The following is a 17485-nucleotide window of genomic DNA, read 5'->3' on the forward strand; positions in this document are numbered from 1 at the left end:
CTTGTGCTAAGAAATCTTAAGATTTTACATTCATCCTAGCTATCTTTCTATTTGTTATTTCTGTTGACTCTCAATCACAAAGGGGAAAAAATTGCAATTCAACAAATATTTTTTCTATATCAATAATCTGTGTTAAATGAAAGGGTCAAAAGTACCCCCAACTTGAGCCCTAAACAGTATATTCCTCCAATTAAATTTGGGGTTTCTTTTACTTGCAGGTTTCCAAAAATATATGGGGAAAACTAGCTTGATTTTGCTTCGAAAAAGCAGTAAGCTTCTTAATGAATGTGAACACCAAGCAATTTCCTATTGGGAATTTGTTCTCCTACATTTTTTCCACTTAATAATTAGGCAAATTGAATAGTTTGTGTTGTACTTCTGAAACTGGTGGCACAGAATAATCAATATTGAAACCCAAATCTATATTGATAATCTTAAATAGTATAGCTCTAAATGAATCTGTTCATGTGCATTCTTCCCTTTAGTGAAGTATATGACAGATAAATAAAATCCATATTCAGTATTGTGACCTGTTTTGACAAATGCATACACCTATATAACCACTATTAAATCAAATTATAGAAATTGCTCATCATCCTAAAATGTTCCCTTGCAACATTTTGTAATCAATCTGTGATCTACTTTCTGTCATTACAAAGTAGTTTTGCTATTCTAGAATTTTCATTAAATGGAATCATACAGCCTGGCTTCTTTAACTCATGATAATGTGCCTGAGATTCATCCATGCTGTTACATTTATCAGTATTTCATAACTTTTTATTGTTATTATTTCATCAGAGGGATACACGGCAGTTTATCATTCATTTGTTTTGACGGACACTTGGGTTGTTTCCAGTTTTAAGCTATTATGGATAAAACAGACACGAGTATTTGTGTACAACTCTTTGTGAGGACATATACTTTCATTTCTCATGGCTAAATACCTGGAGAAGCAATTGATGATTAACTTTATAAGAAAATGCCAACCTGTGTCCCAAAGCAGTTGTGACATTTTACATTACCACTAGCATTGTATGTTCTAACTACCCCACAGAGTGTTATGTAAGTCTTTTCAGTAATGTATAGTGGTATCTTGTTGTGGTTTTAACTTGCATTTTTCTGATGACTAATGTTATTACACATCTTTCAAGCTCCTTTTGGCCATGCATATCTCTTTCTTCAAGTGTCTGTCCAAATATTTTATCCATATTTAATTGGTTGGTTTCTACTATTGAGTTGAAAGGGGTCTTTATCCTAAGTAAAAGTCCTTTGTGAGATACATGCAGTGTAAATATTTTCTCCTAGTCTATGGCTGGTGTTTTCATTTTCTTAATGTTGTCTTCAAAAAGCAGAAAGTTTTAATGTTAATAAAGTCCAATTTATCACTCTTTTTCTTTTATGGTTCATGCACTTAGTGTCCTAGCTCAAATTTCTTCACTACCCAATGTTATAACAATTTTACTTGAAGAAAAGATAGAAGGAAAACTTTGTAACATTGAGATCAGTGATTTAACTTCATGACTGACCTTCACATATAAATTTCTTCTCTGTTATCTTCTGTGGTCCATGGATAAAATACGCAGTTTAATTGTTTGGTTTACAAACATCTGGGGTTTTTCTAGATATGCAATAGTTATTGATGTCATTTAATTATGGAAAAAACTAAGTACTATATGTAATCTATGGAAAAACTATATACTACATGTAAACAATTTCTTAATTTATTCATTCTTTCATTTATGGAGATTTGTTTTATGTCCCAGTATATGGTCTTGCTGCATTTACCACATGCATTTGAAAAGACCATGTATTCTAAGTGTACTCCATAAACATCAATTCAGTCAAAATGGCTGATAGTGTTGCCATTTATCTATGTATTTACTTGCTGTTTGCCAAGTTGTTCTAACAATTGCTGACAGAGGGGTGTTAAAATATTCAACTATGATTGTGACATTGCCTGTTTTTCAACTTAGTTCTATCCATTTCTGTTTCATGTACTGTATAGTCATTATTAGATACATACATATTTATAATTACTATGTCTTCCTGATAAATAATCCCTTTATTATTATAAAGTTGTCCTCTCTGCCTCTGGAAAGTATTCTTTGTAATGAAGCCCATTTTACTTTATAATAATTTGGCAAATCTAGCCTTGTTATACTTACTGTTTTCATGGGATAATATTTTCCATCCATTTATTATGAACCCACCTGAGTCTTTACATTTAAAGTACATCTCTTCCAGGAAGCATATAGTTGTGTCTTGCTTTTTAATTCCATTATCAATCTTTGACTTTTATTTGGAGTATTTATCCATTAGCATTTAATATAATTATTCATATGACTGGGTTTAAATATACCATTTTACCCTTTTTTGTTGTTGTTCCATTATGCTGCTTTTCCTGCCTTCTTTTTAAATAATCTGAATATATTTTAGGTTGCCACCTTGACTTCTTACTGGATTTTTAGCCAGATGCCTTTGCATTTTTAAGTGGTTGCTCTAGAATAATAATATCTTTAGTTTTTCACAACCTATAATAGTGGAAAATCAATAGTCTAATCCTTCACATAAAATGTAGAAACTTTGCAACCATATAGGATCACTTGTTCACCCTTGCATGCCTTCTAAATATGTTAGAAAATACCAAGAAATGGCCAGGTGCAGTGGCTCATGCCTGTAATCTCAGACTTTGGGAGGCCAAGGTAGGCAGATCACCTGAGGTCAGGAGTTTGAAACCAGCCTGGCCAACACAGTGAAACCCCATTTCTATACTAAAAGTACAAAAACTAGCTGGGTGTAGTGGTGCATGCCTGTAATCCCAGCTACTCGGGAGGCTGAGGCACAGGAATTGCGTGAACCCAGGAGGCAGAGGTTGCAGTGAGCCAAGATTGCACCGTTGAACTCCAGCCTGGGCGACAGAGTGAGACTCCATCTCACACACACACACAAAAGAAACCTAAAAATAAAATCACCCAATGGCATTCCCTTCCTCCAAGCAAAAAAGTAATCTCCAGAATCTTTCTGCCTTTGATCATTCCCCAGTATCACCAGGTAGTTAGATATTTTGTTTTTGCATCTTGCCCACAGTTGGTAATTTCTTCCTGCAGAAGGATAGTTCCAATCAGAACTACTACAGAAACAGCCAGGCATGGTGGCTCACGCCTGTAACTCCAGCACTTTGGGAGGCTGAGGTGGGTGGATCACTTGAGCCTGGGAGTTCAAGACCACCCTGAGCAATATGGTAAAACTCCATCTCTACCAAAACACAAAAAAATTAGCCAGGCGTGGTGGTTCACGCCTGTAATCCCAGCTACTCGGAAGGCTGAGGCAGCACAAACGCTTGAGCCCAGGAGACAGAAGTAAGCTGAGATTGTGCCTTTGCACTCCAGCCTGGGTGACAGAGTGAGACCATGTCTCAGAAAAAAAGGAACCACTACAGAAGCAGAAGTCCTCCAAATGAATTTTAGAATCAGCATGTCAATTTCTGCAAATAAAAAAAAATGCCTACGGGGATTCTGATTGCTACGGATTTAATTTGAAGCTCAATTTTACAAGAATTGTGAATTCAACATATTGAGCCTTCCAACCCACGGATATGGTAAATCCATTTATTTAGATAATCTTTAATTTCTCTCAGTATTCTTTGTCATTTTCAGCATAGAGGTCTTGCATTTTAGTTGCAATTATTTGTAAATATTTGATTTACTTAAGGCTATTGCAAATGATTTTAAAATTATTTTCCCAAGTATTGCTAGCAAATATAAGTATAATTGACTTTTTTATGTTGACCTTGTATTCTAAGAACTTGCTTGTTAGCTCTAGTAGCTTTCATGCTCATTCTTAAGAGTTTTTCTATGATATAAACATGTCATCTATGCATAAAGGTAGTTTATATCCTAATTTCCAAACTGTATACCTTTTATTTCTTCATATCTTCTTCTTATCTATTGCACTACTGGGATTCTAGTTCGACAAGAAGAGAAGTGAAGAAAGCAGACAATCTTCCCTTTTTTCTGAGCTTATGGGGGAAAGACTACTTTTCACCAATAATGATTTTAGCTAGATGCACTTAATCAGGTTGATATTCTCTTCTATTCCTAGTTTACTAAGAGTTTTTATAATGAAAGGTGTTGAATTTTGTCAAAGGCTTTTCTGTTTCTATTAAGATAATCATTTGGTTTTTCTCCTTTGCTCTATTAATAAGGTGAGTTGCATTGTTTCATGTTAAACCAATTTTGTATTCCTGGGGTAAACACTATTTGGTCATGATATATTATCCAATTTTATAGTTGTTGACAATGGGAATTAAAGTCCAGTAACAGTGGGCCAGAAGGGAAATTCTAATAAGCATTAACCTCAAGACATGGTTAACTGTAGAAGACAAAAGAAAAGCAATCAGTCCCCATGTCATTTCTAATTTGTAAGAGAACTTAAGGAACAGGCAGGCTGGGTGCAGTGGCTCATGCCTGCAATCCCAGCACTTTGGGAGGCCAAGAAGTGCCGATCACCTGAGGCCAGGAGTTCCAGAACAGCCTGGCCAACATGGTGAAACCCTATCTGTACTAAAAATACAAAAATTAGCTGGGTGTGGTGGTGCATGCCTGTAATCCCAGCTACTCGGGAGGCTGAGGCAAGAGAATCACTTGAACCAGGAGGCAGAGGTTGCAGCAAGCCAAGATTGTGCCACTGCACTCCACCCTGGGGGACAGAGCAAGACTCCATCTAATATAAAAAAAAAAAAAAAAAAAAGGAAAAGGCAAAGCAGGGCAATTAGTTTCAATGAGAAGGTGAAGGTATTTGCAGTTGTTTCCTCTTATTTAATGTCTTTTTTTTTTTTTTTTTTTGGTTGGTTGCTGTCGAGACATTCTCTTTATGTTTTCTTTTCACCAGGCTGACTATGGCATGTGTAAGTACAGTTTTGTTCATTTTATTTTGCTTAAGTCTCACTGTGCTTGTTCCTCTATACTGTGAGGTAATTCTGAAGTAATTAACTCTAGTAACAAACTATCAAAAGTACAAGCAGTAACAGTTATATTTCCTATCTTAATAAATTACAATTAAGAAATGAGTAATTCCCTAGAAGAAAAATGGGCAATCATTTTGATCTGTAAAACGGATTAGCAAACTATGTTATGATCGTAGATAAGTATTTATTAAATAGCTTTAAAGTCAATAGCAGAACAAGAAAATACATAAAATATAATGTATTAACTTCCAAAGATCTTTTTCCTTCTTTCATTTACAGAGACCTAGGGGCTTCAGGTAGAGTCAAAAGGCAAGCTGCCAGTATCAATTCACATTCATTTAAACAAACTTTTTTTTTTTCCCCTCGAGTCAGAGTCTCACTCTGTCGTCCAGGCTGGGGTGCAGTGGCGCGACCTCAACTCACTGCAACTTCTGCCTCCCGGGTTCAAGCGATTATCCTGCATCAGCCTCCTGAGTAGCTGGGATTACAGGCGTGCACCACCACACCCAGCTAATTTTTGTATTTTTAGTAGAGACAGGGTTTCACCATGTTGGCCAGGCTGGTCACAAACTACTGATCTTGTGATCTGCCCATCTTGGCCTCCCAAAGTGCTGGGATTACAGGCATGAGCTACCCCGCCCAGGCTAAACAAACCTTTGCCAAGGAAAACTGAAAAACCTGTATGAATTAACTAAATTGTTCCCATTTTCAACAATAAAAGGAAATTAAAAACATTACTGAATGTCACTGACGTGGCTCATCTGAAGGGAAATAATGTAGATAACAGCTAATTTTAAATTATCAAGCTGATACAACATAAATGGCTCTCTAAAACAATATGGGTTATTTTTACTCTGACTCAGCTTTCCTGAAACATGCAGACATAATATCTCAGAAATAGCACCACGTAACAGCAACCTTAAACAAGTAAAGCTATTCCTCTTAGGACAAGTTTCTGACTTTGCTAAATTAAAACATTTTCCCAGCATATTTCATATATATTTCAACCTGCCACACCAAAATGAAAACACTGGCAAAAATTTCTCCAAAAAAGAGATTTCACCATCATTCCAGTAAACTTTGGCACAGTTAATCAAAATTGAACAAAATTCAGGACCAAGAGCCATTCATTTGTTTATTCAATAAATATTTACCAAACACCAAATAACCACTGTTCCTAACTCTCCAAGTGTTTACAGACTTCTGGTAGGAGTATTAAGACTTCTATTGGCCAGGCGCAGTGGCTCACCCCTGTAAATACAGCACTTAGGGAGGCTGGGTGGGTGCATCACCTGAGGTCAGGAGTTAAGAGACCAGTCTGGCCAACATGGCGAAACCCCATCTCTACTAAAAATACAAAAATTGGCCTGGCACAGTGGCTCATGCCTGTAATCCCAGCACTTCGGGAGACCAAGGCGGGTGGATCACGATGTCAGGAGATCAAGACCATCCTAGCTAACACGGTGAAACCCCATCTCTACTGAAAAGCACAGAACAATTAGCCAGGTGTGGTGTCAGGCGCTTGTAGTCCCAGCTACTCAGGAGGCTGAGGCAGGAGAATGGTGTGAACCCAGGAGGTGGAGCTTGCAGTGAGCCAAGATTGCACCACTGTACTTCAGTCTGGGGTGACAGAGCAAGACTCTACCTCAAAAAAAAAAAAAAAAAATTACTCGGGTGTAGTGGCCTGTGCCTGTAGTCCCAGCTACTTGGGAAGCTGAGGCAGAAGAATCGCTTGAACCCAGGAGGCGGAGGTTGCAGTGAGTTAAGATCACGCCATTGCATTCCAGCCTGGGTGACAAGAGCAAAACTCCATTTCGAAAAAAAAAAAAAAAAAAAAGGCTTCTATTATACTTGCTCTTCTATCAACAGAGGAAGACATCTTGTACCCTCAATAGTTCACAGCCCTAGTCCCAGGCCACCAAGCTGCTGCTAGAGCAGGGAAATGGATGCCCAGCAAGAAAAACCATGCTGTTTCTTTCCTCTCTGTTCCCTTCTCTTCCATATCTATAGCCAATTCCAAGCAGATCTTATCCATTTAGCCTGCTTAAAAATAGGAATGCTCTACTACAAACTAGCATCACTGAACGCTATGAGTGTACCAGCCTCTACCTACTCTGGAGTACTTTCATAGATGTTCTGCAAAATGATCCTCAAGTAAAGTCTTCTGTGTTTGGACAGGGGCATTTTACTCTTTCCCCCATTTTATAGAAGAGAAAGATGAAACAGATGGTTATTCCTAGTATCACGTAGTACTACCTAAATTATGGAACTAAGTAAGTGACGCAGCTCTTGAATAGAAATCAACCCTATTCCAGGGTGTAGGATATATATTTCATTCATTTTCTTATTCTGCATGCATTTATTCATAACAACTAAGAGTAAAGCACTGAAGCACTGTCATAACCCTTGTAGAGAGCCTAGAAAAGAACAGAGCCCAGTTGCTAAAACTGAGAGTTTATAGTCTCGTAAGGAAAAGACATCTATACATATATATATATACACATACATATATATAAATATATATATACATACATATATAAATATATATACATACATATATAAATATATATACATACATATATAAATATATATACATATATATATAAATAATTATAATATAAGCCAAAATATGAACCTTGCAAAAAGAGAGGCACAAATAAAAGTTCAAGAGTTCAGAAGTGGGGTAGCACCTAAAAGTGGTCCCTCGTCTCAAATACAAATGCTCCTCAACATATGATGGAGTTACATCCTGATAAATCCATCATGAGTTGTAAATGTCCTAAGTCAAAATGAATTTAATAACACCTGTCCTACCAAACATAATAGCTTAACTTAGCCTCCCTTAAATACGTTAGCCCACAGTTGGGAAACATCATCTAACACCGAGCCTATTTTATTAAAAAAACGCTGAATATCTCATGTAATTTACTGAATACTGTACTGAAAGAAAAACAGAATGGTTGTATAGGTATTCAAAGTATGGTTTCTACTTGAATGAATATCATTTGCACACCATTGCAAATTCAAAAAATTGTCAAACATCGTAAGTTGGGGGCTGTTTGTATTCTTGGAGTTTGGAGTTACCTAGGATTTAAATAAAGTTTCTTTCTTCACTGAAACCAGGGACCACTTTTAATTCATCATCTTATCCACTTCGGTATCATGCACAAAGAAGGGACAGGTCAGTATCATGCACAAAGAAGGGACAGGAGGAAGGACTGATAGAAGAAGAGCTGATGAGGGCTGACAGGTTTTTCTGGTTTATTTTGTATGTTTCATTTGGGATTAAAAAAAAGGTCGGGGGGACAGTGCAAAGCCCAAAGTATGTGTGGGGCTCTTAAAAGTCCTCCTCACATAGAAGTTTCTTGCCCTACTTCTCACCAATTAAAGATTTACTCGGGATTAACTCATCTCTTTAGATGAGTTAGGCCTAGCACTTTGAGTCATTGTAATCAAACAGCTTTCCTCCAAAAAGAGGTCGGTCTTCAGGACAGTTCTGATTTGTAAGAGGGTGGGAGGAGAGCAGAAAAATTACACAGTATAAAGGCCTGAGGGGAGAAGTATAAAACCTGAATTTATGACCTTCACTGCAAGCTAGGAGTGATGAGTTACCCACCATCAGAAGTTACTAGAGTTAATTACTCCACAGGTACCTCACAGTGCAAGGGAATGAGAATAGGTTAAAGAAAGGAAAAGTTTTAAAGAAAGGGAACCCCCGCCACACACACAAGAAATGCTAAAAAATTAACTGTTTGAATGTAAAAAGAGCGTGCTAGTGTCTTTTCAGGATAACTGTGGTAATATATATGCTGCAATAAACTGCTTATGAGACCAATCCCAAGAAACTGTTACTACTGGCCAGCAGGAACATTTCCTGTCATATGCCACATTCCTGTTTACTTCCATCATAAGAGAAAGCCAAGCATCCAGGTCATCATTTATCACCTAGACACTTGTCCCCATCCAGTCCCTACCCTGACTCAAGCTCACGGCCATTCCAGACCTTTCCCCATCCCTCATTTTACACAGATCTATGTTCAATGTCACCTTCCCACTGAGACCTTCCCTGACCACCTTGACTAAAACAGCTGCACCCATCTCATTCTTAGTCTCTTAACCTGCTTTATATTTCTCCTCAGCACTTCTGTGAAATAGCTGGTTCTCTCTTTGTCTACTCTGTATTTGACATAAACTCCAGAACAAAAAAGGCTTTGTTTACTGCTACATCCCCAATGACTAGTACAATACCCGTATACATTATTTAGTAGATATATATTAGCTGAATGAATAAATGAAAAGTACTTGTTTTTTATATGCCCTTTAAAATTTGTTAACACTTTGTCAATTCCTTTATAGCATATGTAATAAATAATGAAGAACATTTCCACAGTTACCTAAAACGCACATAATAATGATACACGCCAAAGATTTCTGAGAATACTGAAGTGGGAAAATAAAACACGCAACCAGAGGACTCAAACAACTAACACCTAACCAGTTCAAACAGGGTGTGTAGGAAATAGTAATGTGAAAAATTTATATTACAGTACAAAATAAGCTAGGTTTTTTTGTTTTATTGTGCTTTGTTTTGTTTTTGAGGCGGAGTCTTGCTCTCTGTCACCGAGGCTGAAGTGCAGTGTGGCTCACTGCAACCTCTGCCTTCCGGGTTGAGGTGGTTCTCCTTCTCAGCCTCCAGGGTAGCTGGGGTTACAGACATGTACCACCACGCCCAGGTAATTTTTGTATTTTTGGTAGAGACAGGGTTTCACCATGTTGGCCAGGCTCGTCCGAACTCCTGATCTCAAGTGATCCACCTGCCTCGCCTCTCAAAGTGCTGGGATTACAGGCATGAGCCACCTCACCCAGCCACAATCTAGCTTTTCTTTCTAGCCAGTAAAAGTATTTCATTTTGCCTTATCCGAAAAATAACAAAGGAAGAAAACATCAGAATTCTAACTGGATTCTCAACTAAGATAATGAAAATGCCTTTGAAAAAATGATATATCTTAAGCAACTTGTATTCATTAAAGAACATATGTATCTTCCTTTATCCATAAAGCCAAAATATACTGACTGACCCCTTCGTCTATGACTTTTCTCTTCTTAAAAGCCCTTCTTGATCTAAAATCCTCAAATATCTATTACTCCATCTTTCCTTTTCACTGCCATTCTTCTCCAACTGTGATCTTTATCTATTAACTTTATTTCCTTACACCATATTCCCTCTGAATTCTCTGTAATGAGGAACTACCCAGAGAGTCCACTGAAACTGTCCTAGAAGTAACCAATGCACTCCTAATTGTCCAATCCAGTGGCCTCGTCTCTGTCCACATTTATCTCCTGACTGCTCTACACTGTTGAACACTGATGAGCACACCATGCTTTTGACACCTTTCTAACCCATGGTCTCCTGGTCCTGCTCCTAGCTCTCTTTTTCACCGCGGCCATGTAGGCATAGCACTCAATTTAAGAGTTGCAGACTCTTAAATCAGCAGCAGCAAGATACATGTGACTTAGAAACTAAAGTGATAAGATTTTTCTCCACTTCATTTCCTTAGGTGGCAGTGTTTCAACATAAACAATCCAAGGCAAGACCATACCAGAGGAAGTAATTTACCAGGAAAAAAATGAAATGGAAGAGAAAAAGACATTACTCACTGATGTAAATGCCAGAAGCTCCTCTTCTGTTAATGTGTGCACTGGGTTATTCTTTTGAAAATTGGTGCTTTAAATTAAGAAAAAAGGTACATTAATTATAAGATGCATGTTGTAGCTAATGAAATATAATCTTTAAAAAGCGAAGTAAACTGCTATATTTTATATATTTGAAAGTAGATATTTAAATATTATGGGGGCCGGGCACAGTGGCTTACACCTGTAATCCCAACACTTTTGGAGGCTGAGGCAGGCAGATCACAAGGTCAGGAGATTGAGACCATCCTGGCTAACATGGTGAAACCCCGTCTCTACTAAAAATACAAAAAATTAGCCGGGCGTGGTGGCGGGCGCCTATAGTCCCAGCTACTTGGGAGGCTGAGGCAGGAGATTGGCATGAACCTGGGAGGCAGGCTTGCAGTGGGCCGAGATCGTGCCACTGCACTCCAGCCTGGGCAACAGAGCAAGACTCTGTCTCAAAAAACAAACAAAAAATAAATAAATAAATAAATAAATAAATACTATGGCATTATATACAAATGTAGAGTTTGTCAAAGATAAGTATAAAAATAAAATGCTGGCAAATAAAATGTGGTTGGTGTATTAAATGTCAACATAATTTATCTTTTTTTTTTCTTTTTTTGTGAGACAGGGCTCACGGTGTCACCCAGGCTGGAGTGCAGTGGCACACACTTGGCTCATTGCAACCTCCACCTCCTGAGTTCAAGGGATCCTCCCAGCTCAGCCTCCTGAGTAACTGGGACTAGAGGCGTACGCCACCATTACCAACTAATTTTTTTATTTTTTGTAGAAACGGAGTTTCACTGTGTTGTCCAGGCTGGTCTTGAACTCCTGGGCTCAAGTGATTGCCCACCTCAGCTTCCCAAAGTGTTCGGATTACAGGCATGGGCCACTGTGCAGCCAACATAATTTATCCTCCTAGGAAAAAAGAAATTCAATATGTGCCACTCAGCAAAGAAAATGAAAAGAATTATTATGACACCAAGTCTTATTTATTAAACTCATACCAAAAAAAAAAATGTTTTTATAACAGCTGTCAAGGAGGCAGAACAATAGGCATTCTTAGATCTTGCTGATCCAAGATCAATTACATTATCGGTAGGATCATTTTAGAAAACAATTTGGGCCGGGCACAGTGGCTCATGCCTGTAATCCCAGCACTTTGGGAGGCCGAGGCAGGCGAATGAATCATGAGGTCAAGAGATCGAGACCATCCTGGCCAACATGGTGAAACCACATCTCTACTAAAAACACAAAAAATTAGCTGGGGGTGGTGGCGCACGCCTGTAGTCCCAGCTACTTGGGAGGCTGAGGCAGGAGGACTGCTTGAACTTGTGAGGCAGAGGTTGCAGTGAGCCAAGATTGCGCCATTGCACTCCAGCCTGAGTGACAGAGCAAGACTCCATCTCAAAAAAAAAAAAAAAAAAAACAAAACAATTTGGCACTACCTTTGTGAGCATTCACATATCCTCGACTCAGTACTTCCATCCTAGAAATAGAGCCCAAAGGAATTCTTGAACAGATATATCAAGAATGAGATACATAAATATCCATAGCAATATTGTGTATAATAGGAAAAATCTGGAAACAATCCAAATGCCCAAAAGGAAAACGACAAATTGTTGTATATTCATCCAACAGAATGCTATACTGCAAAGTAAACTGCAGCTACATATAACAACATGAATCACAGGAATACAATAATGAGAGAAAACAAGCAAATCACAGAGGACTAGATATTTATTATAAGATACCACTTTTATAAAGCTCAAAAACAAGCAAATTTAAGCAACTGACTTATAAACATACAAAACATGAAATTAAAATTTTTTTTAAAAGGCAAGAAGATGACAAACATGAGATTCAGGATAACAGTTAACTTTTCACCAGTGTTCTTTTTATTATTAGACTATTCCAAATGGAATATTAAATATTCTTAATATATGGAATATATGAAATATTCCACATATAATTATAATATATATGGAATATATATAAGTGGATATATATATATATGGAATGTAATTCCAAATATTCCATATATTAATTTAACAAATTTTAAAGGACATATAAATGTATATAAATATTTCATATATCAAGAATGAAAAGAGGCTGGGCACAGTGGCTAATGAGTATAATCCCAGCACTTAGGGAGGCCGAGGCAGGTGGATCACAAGGTTAGGAGTTCAAGACCAGCCTGGCCAAGATGGAGAAACCCCGTCTCTACTAAAAATACAAAAATTAGCTGGGCATGGTGCCAGGTGCCTATAATCCCAGCTACTCGGGAGACTGAGGCAGAGAATTGCTTGAACCCAGGAGGCAGAGGTTGCAGTGAGCCAAGATTGTGCCACTGCACTCCAGCCCAGGCAACAGAGCAAGAATCCATCTCAAAAAAAAAAAAAAGACAGAATGAAAACACTGCCTTATAAAATATAACATATCCTTATAATTTTCAGTACTGTTTAAGGATTTTATAATGACCATAAATTGTTTATATAATAATTTTTAAATGAACCAATTTCTATTGTTGGAAAAGAAAAAAATCAATGAATGGAAGAGGAAAGAACTATGAAATGGTTTTATTAAAAACACCTACAAGACAAACACACAGGAATGCATATAAGCAGTCAGTTATAATGAGGTATAAGAGAGGTGGGGCAAGTTCCAGCATTTGGTCTTCAGGTAAAAATCCAACTCAAGCAGAAGGCCAGTGAACAGCAAGAGTCTAGGGAAGGAGCCTGAAGCTATCCCCACTGTTGTGCCAATCTACAATGTATAAGAATTCACCTTCTCAGGCTAGGCACAGTGGCTCACGGCTGTAATCCTAGCACTTTGGGAGGCTGAGGTGGGTAGATCACCTGAGGTCAGGAGTTCGAGACCAGCTTGGCCAACATGGTGAAACCCTGTCTCTACTAAAAATACAAAAATTAGCTGAGCATGGTGGTGGGCACCTGTAATCCCAGCTACTCAGGAGGCTGAGGCAAGAAAATCGCTTGAACCTGGGAGTTGGAGGTTGCAGTGAGTCAAGATTGCACCATTGCACTCCAGCCTGGCTGAGAAGAGTGAAACTCCGTCTCAAAAAAACAAAACAAAAAAAAAGAATTCACCTTCTCTAAGTCTCCTTTCCAAACCAACCCAGCCTAACACAATGTCTAAGTCACCTCTTCATGGGGGTTAGCGACCACAGGGATCAGACAGAGATCAGGCAATAGAAGAAAGTCATTTTTTAAAAACCCCACAGTAACTTAGTACATGCAAATCGTAAATTCATTACTATTCTAACCCACAGGTTTATAAACTGCATCAGATGCACTAAGACTCAGAAAATAAGCAAGTGGTTTCTACCAAACAATGAAGAGTTAAACTGCCAGTGAAATCAATTCTGTGCTTTTATCTGCTCTATATATTGAAATTCCACTGAGATCTTCCTTTGGGAAAAACAAGTATCCAGAAAAGATGAGCATTTTCTGGATTTTTAGTCCTCTCTTAACTGTAAAGTTTACCTCAATATAGCTATAGTTCAGCTGACATAATGCCTGGGAATACATTTATTTTGCATAGTTTAATTTCCTGATGAGATGACAATTATGAATTTGCCAAAATAACATTTTCTTAAGTAACATAAAGAAGAACTCAGAATTTGGGGTCAGTAAAACTTAGATTCAGATCCTAATTGCCACTCTGTAATTCTGAAGAAGACATTTAGCCATTTGAACCTTGTTTTCCCACCTGAAGAACTGAGAAAAATAACAACGCTTAGTGTTGTTAGACTATTAATGAGGGTTAATGTGAAAGTACATGGTATAATGCCTACCACATACTATTGTTCATAAATGGTTGCTATTCATATTATTAACATACTAAATGTTGTTATGGATTGAACAAGTAGTTTTTATGCAGTAAACATAAATTCTGTCACTGGAGGGCCGAGTGCGGTGGCTCACACCTGTAATCCCAGCACTTTGGGAGGCCGAGGCAGGCAGATTATGAGGTCAGGAGATTGAGACCATCCTGGCTAACACAGTGAAACCCCATATCTACCAAATATACAAAAAAAAATTAGCTAGCTGTGGTGGTGGGCACCTGTAGTCCCAGCTACTCAGGAGGCTGAGGAAGAAGAATGGCATGAACCCAGGAGGTGGAGCTTGCAGTGAGCCGAGATCACGCCACTGCACTCCAGCCTGGGGTGACACAGCGAGACTCTGTCTCAAAAAAAAAAAAAAATTCTGCCACTGGAATAAATAATGTTACAGGAAAATTGCTTTGGATTTAGAAACAGAACTCTGTATTGTGATCCATTTTAAAATAAAAAGGAACTGTAGAACTGAATTCAACTTCTATATAAAAGAAAACTTACTGTTGCATATACGAAGTAAAACGCTATGAGGTGAACACTAAAGGGTGAGTTCTACTGAATTAAAAGAATAAGATTGTGGCCAGGCACGGTGGCTCACACCCGTAATCCTAGCACTTTGGGAGGCTGAGGCGGGCAGATCACCTGAGGTCAGGAGTTCAAGACCAGCCTGGTCAACATGGTGAAACCCCGTCTCTACTAAAAATACAAAAATTAGCCAGGTGTGGTGGCACACGCCTGTAATCCTAGCTACTTGGGAGGCTAAGGCAGGAGAATTGCTTGAACCCGGGAGGCGGAGGTTGCAGTGAGTCGAGATCACGCCACTGCACTCCAGCCTGGGCGACAGTGCAAGACTGTGTCTCAAAAAAAAAAAAAAGAACAAGATTTTTTCAAATGCTCCCTTTCATAAGTTGCCTATTACTAATTTAATTGGTATCAATATTATAGCTTTGTGAGGGATTCTATTTTGAACATTAATAAATCTCTTGATGACAAATGGGATATTCATTTAGTCTAAAATTATTTTTCAAAGAATTTTTTTTTTTTTTTGAGACAGAGTTTCACTCTGTCACCCAGGTGGAGTGCAGTGGCGGGATCTCAGCTCACTGCAATCTCCGCCTCACAGGTTCAAGCGATTCTCCTGCCTCAGACTCCCGAGTAGCTGGGATTACAGGCACCTGCCACCACACCCGGCTAATTTTTGTATTTTTAGTAGAGATGGGATTTCACCATGTTGGCCAGGCTGGTCTCAAACTCCTGACCTTGGGTGATCCACCCGCTTCGGCCTCCCAAAGTGCTGGCATTACAGGCATAAGACACCGCACCTGGTCAATAAAATGTTAATTACAAAAGAAAAGAATAACTTTGGAGAAGCCCAGCAAACACCACTTTAATCATGTGATCAAAGTTAACATCACCAGTAGTGGGGCAAACCCAAATCATATTCTACCTGCTAGGATGCAATGAGAATAACAAAACTTCATTTCTCTGACATCCCAGCTAAAAACGCATAAGGTGGCCGGGTGCGGTGGCTCATGCCTGTAATCCCAGCACTCTGGGAGGCCGAGGCGGGCAGATTAGCTGAGGTCAGAAGTTTGAGACCAACCTGGAAAACACGACGAAATCCCATTTCTACTAAAAATACAAAAAAATTAGCCAGGCATGGTGGTGCGCACCTGTAATCCCAGCTACTCAGGAGGCTGAGGCAAGAGAATTGCTTGAGCCCGTGGAGTGGAGGTTGCAATGAGCCGAGATTGTGCCATTGCACTCCAGCCTAGCCAACAATAGCAAAACTCTGTCTCAGGAAAAAAAAAAAAAATGCATAAGGTGAATCCAACTACTAAAAAAAAAATCAAACTCAAATTGAAGGAAAGTCTAAAAGTAATGGACTTGTAAATTTCAAGTGTCAAGATCATGCAAGTCAAGCAAAAACGAGGAACTATTCCAGACTGATAAAGACTAAAGAGACATGACAACTAAATGTGACACATATATTCTAGACTGGATCTTTTCTAAAAGAGAGTATCTGGACAACTAGCAAAATTTGAATGGGGTCTGAGAATCAAATGATAGCAAAGTATGAATGTTAATTTTCTGATTTTGATAGCTGTATCGTGACTATGTACAAAAATAACATTATTTGTTGGAAATATACACTAAATTATTCAGGAATGATACAGTATCATGTTGGAAACTTAAAAGCTATTTGTATTGCCCTGCCCTTAAACATTTTTCACAAATTTGAAATTATTTCTAATCAGAAAAAAACAAAAAACTATTTCCACCACAGATAAGGTTCTACAGTATTAAAAAATAATCCTATCCTTGAAATGTAAATATCCTCAAATCTCAAAAGTCATTCTCATTTGTCTTTAATATTGTATTAATAATCTATTCCTAGCTAAAGCTAACCAAAGAAATTGTGCTTATAAAGGAAACAGAAGAATACACATACCAACTCATTGGAGATTCGTAATGTCTAACCCTTTAATTGGCTCTCCAAGTATTTCCTCTTGACCTTCATAAGCACTACAAAATTCCCTATTCATCCAGAACTCTTGGAACCTCCTTGAATAAAGATTCTCCACACATAAGAGAATCAATATGCAAAGTGTTCAAAGCAGCCAAGTCAGTCATTAACTTACCAGATTCCAAGGATAATAGCAAGCTCTTCAGCACATAGATCCGGCATCTGGAACTGTTCACAATCTGCTAACTTTATGTCATTCAGAATGGTGTCATCATTGAGCTCAAGATTCTAGTAGAATACAAAAGAAAATACTTAGGCCAAAAATTAAATTTTATTCATTCACCAGAATGGCATGTAATAGATTGCTAGAAAGGATAAAGTTAACTTACCGGTTTGACATATGGTCAATAGGCTGTTTCTTGTGAAACACATATTTGGAAACAATTTACCTTCCAGAAATGAAAGATGTGCCATCTATACCTCAAGAATGCACTAACAATGACAATAATAAGGAATAACA

The 17485-nt window shown here is 38.1% G+C and overlaps 1 protein-coding gene across 1 annotated transcript in view; it reads right to left on the reverse strand.

Moving 5' to 3' along the window:
• The window catches only part of TTC27 (tetratricopeptide repeat domain 27), a 196288-nt gene that overhangs the window by 134134 nt on the left and 44669 nt on the right, over positions 1-17485 (reverse strand). Inside the window, exons 8-9 of the mRNA XM_055253546.2 lie at positions 17141-17253; positions 10625-10691 (exon numbers count right to left, since the gene is read on the reverse strand). Of these exons, the coding sequence (XP_055109521.1) occupies positions 10625-10691; positions 17141-17253 (180 nt within the window). The remainder of the gene's footprint in view (positions 1-10624; positions 10692-17140; positions 17254-17485) is intronic.

The sequence above is a fragment of the Symphalangus syndactylus genome, chromosome 18 (assembly GCF_028878055.3).
Source record: "Symphalangus syndactylus isolate Jambi chromosome 18, NHGRI_mSymSyn1-v2.1_pri, whole genome shotgun sequence".
Lineage (NCBI taxonomy): Eukaryota > Metazoa > Chordata > Mammalia > Primates > Hylobatidae > Symphalangus > Symphalangus syndactylus.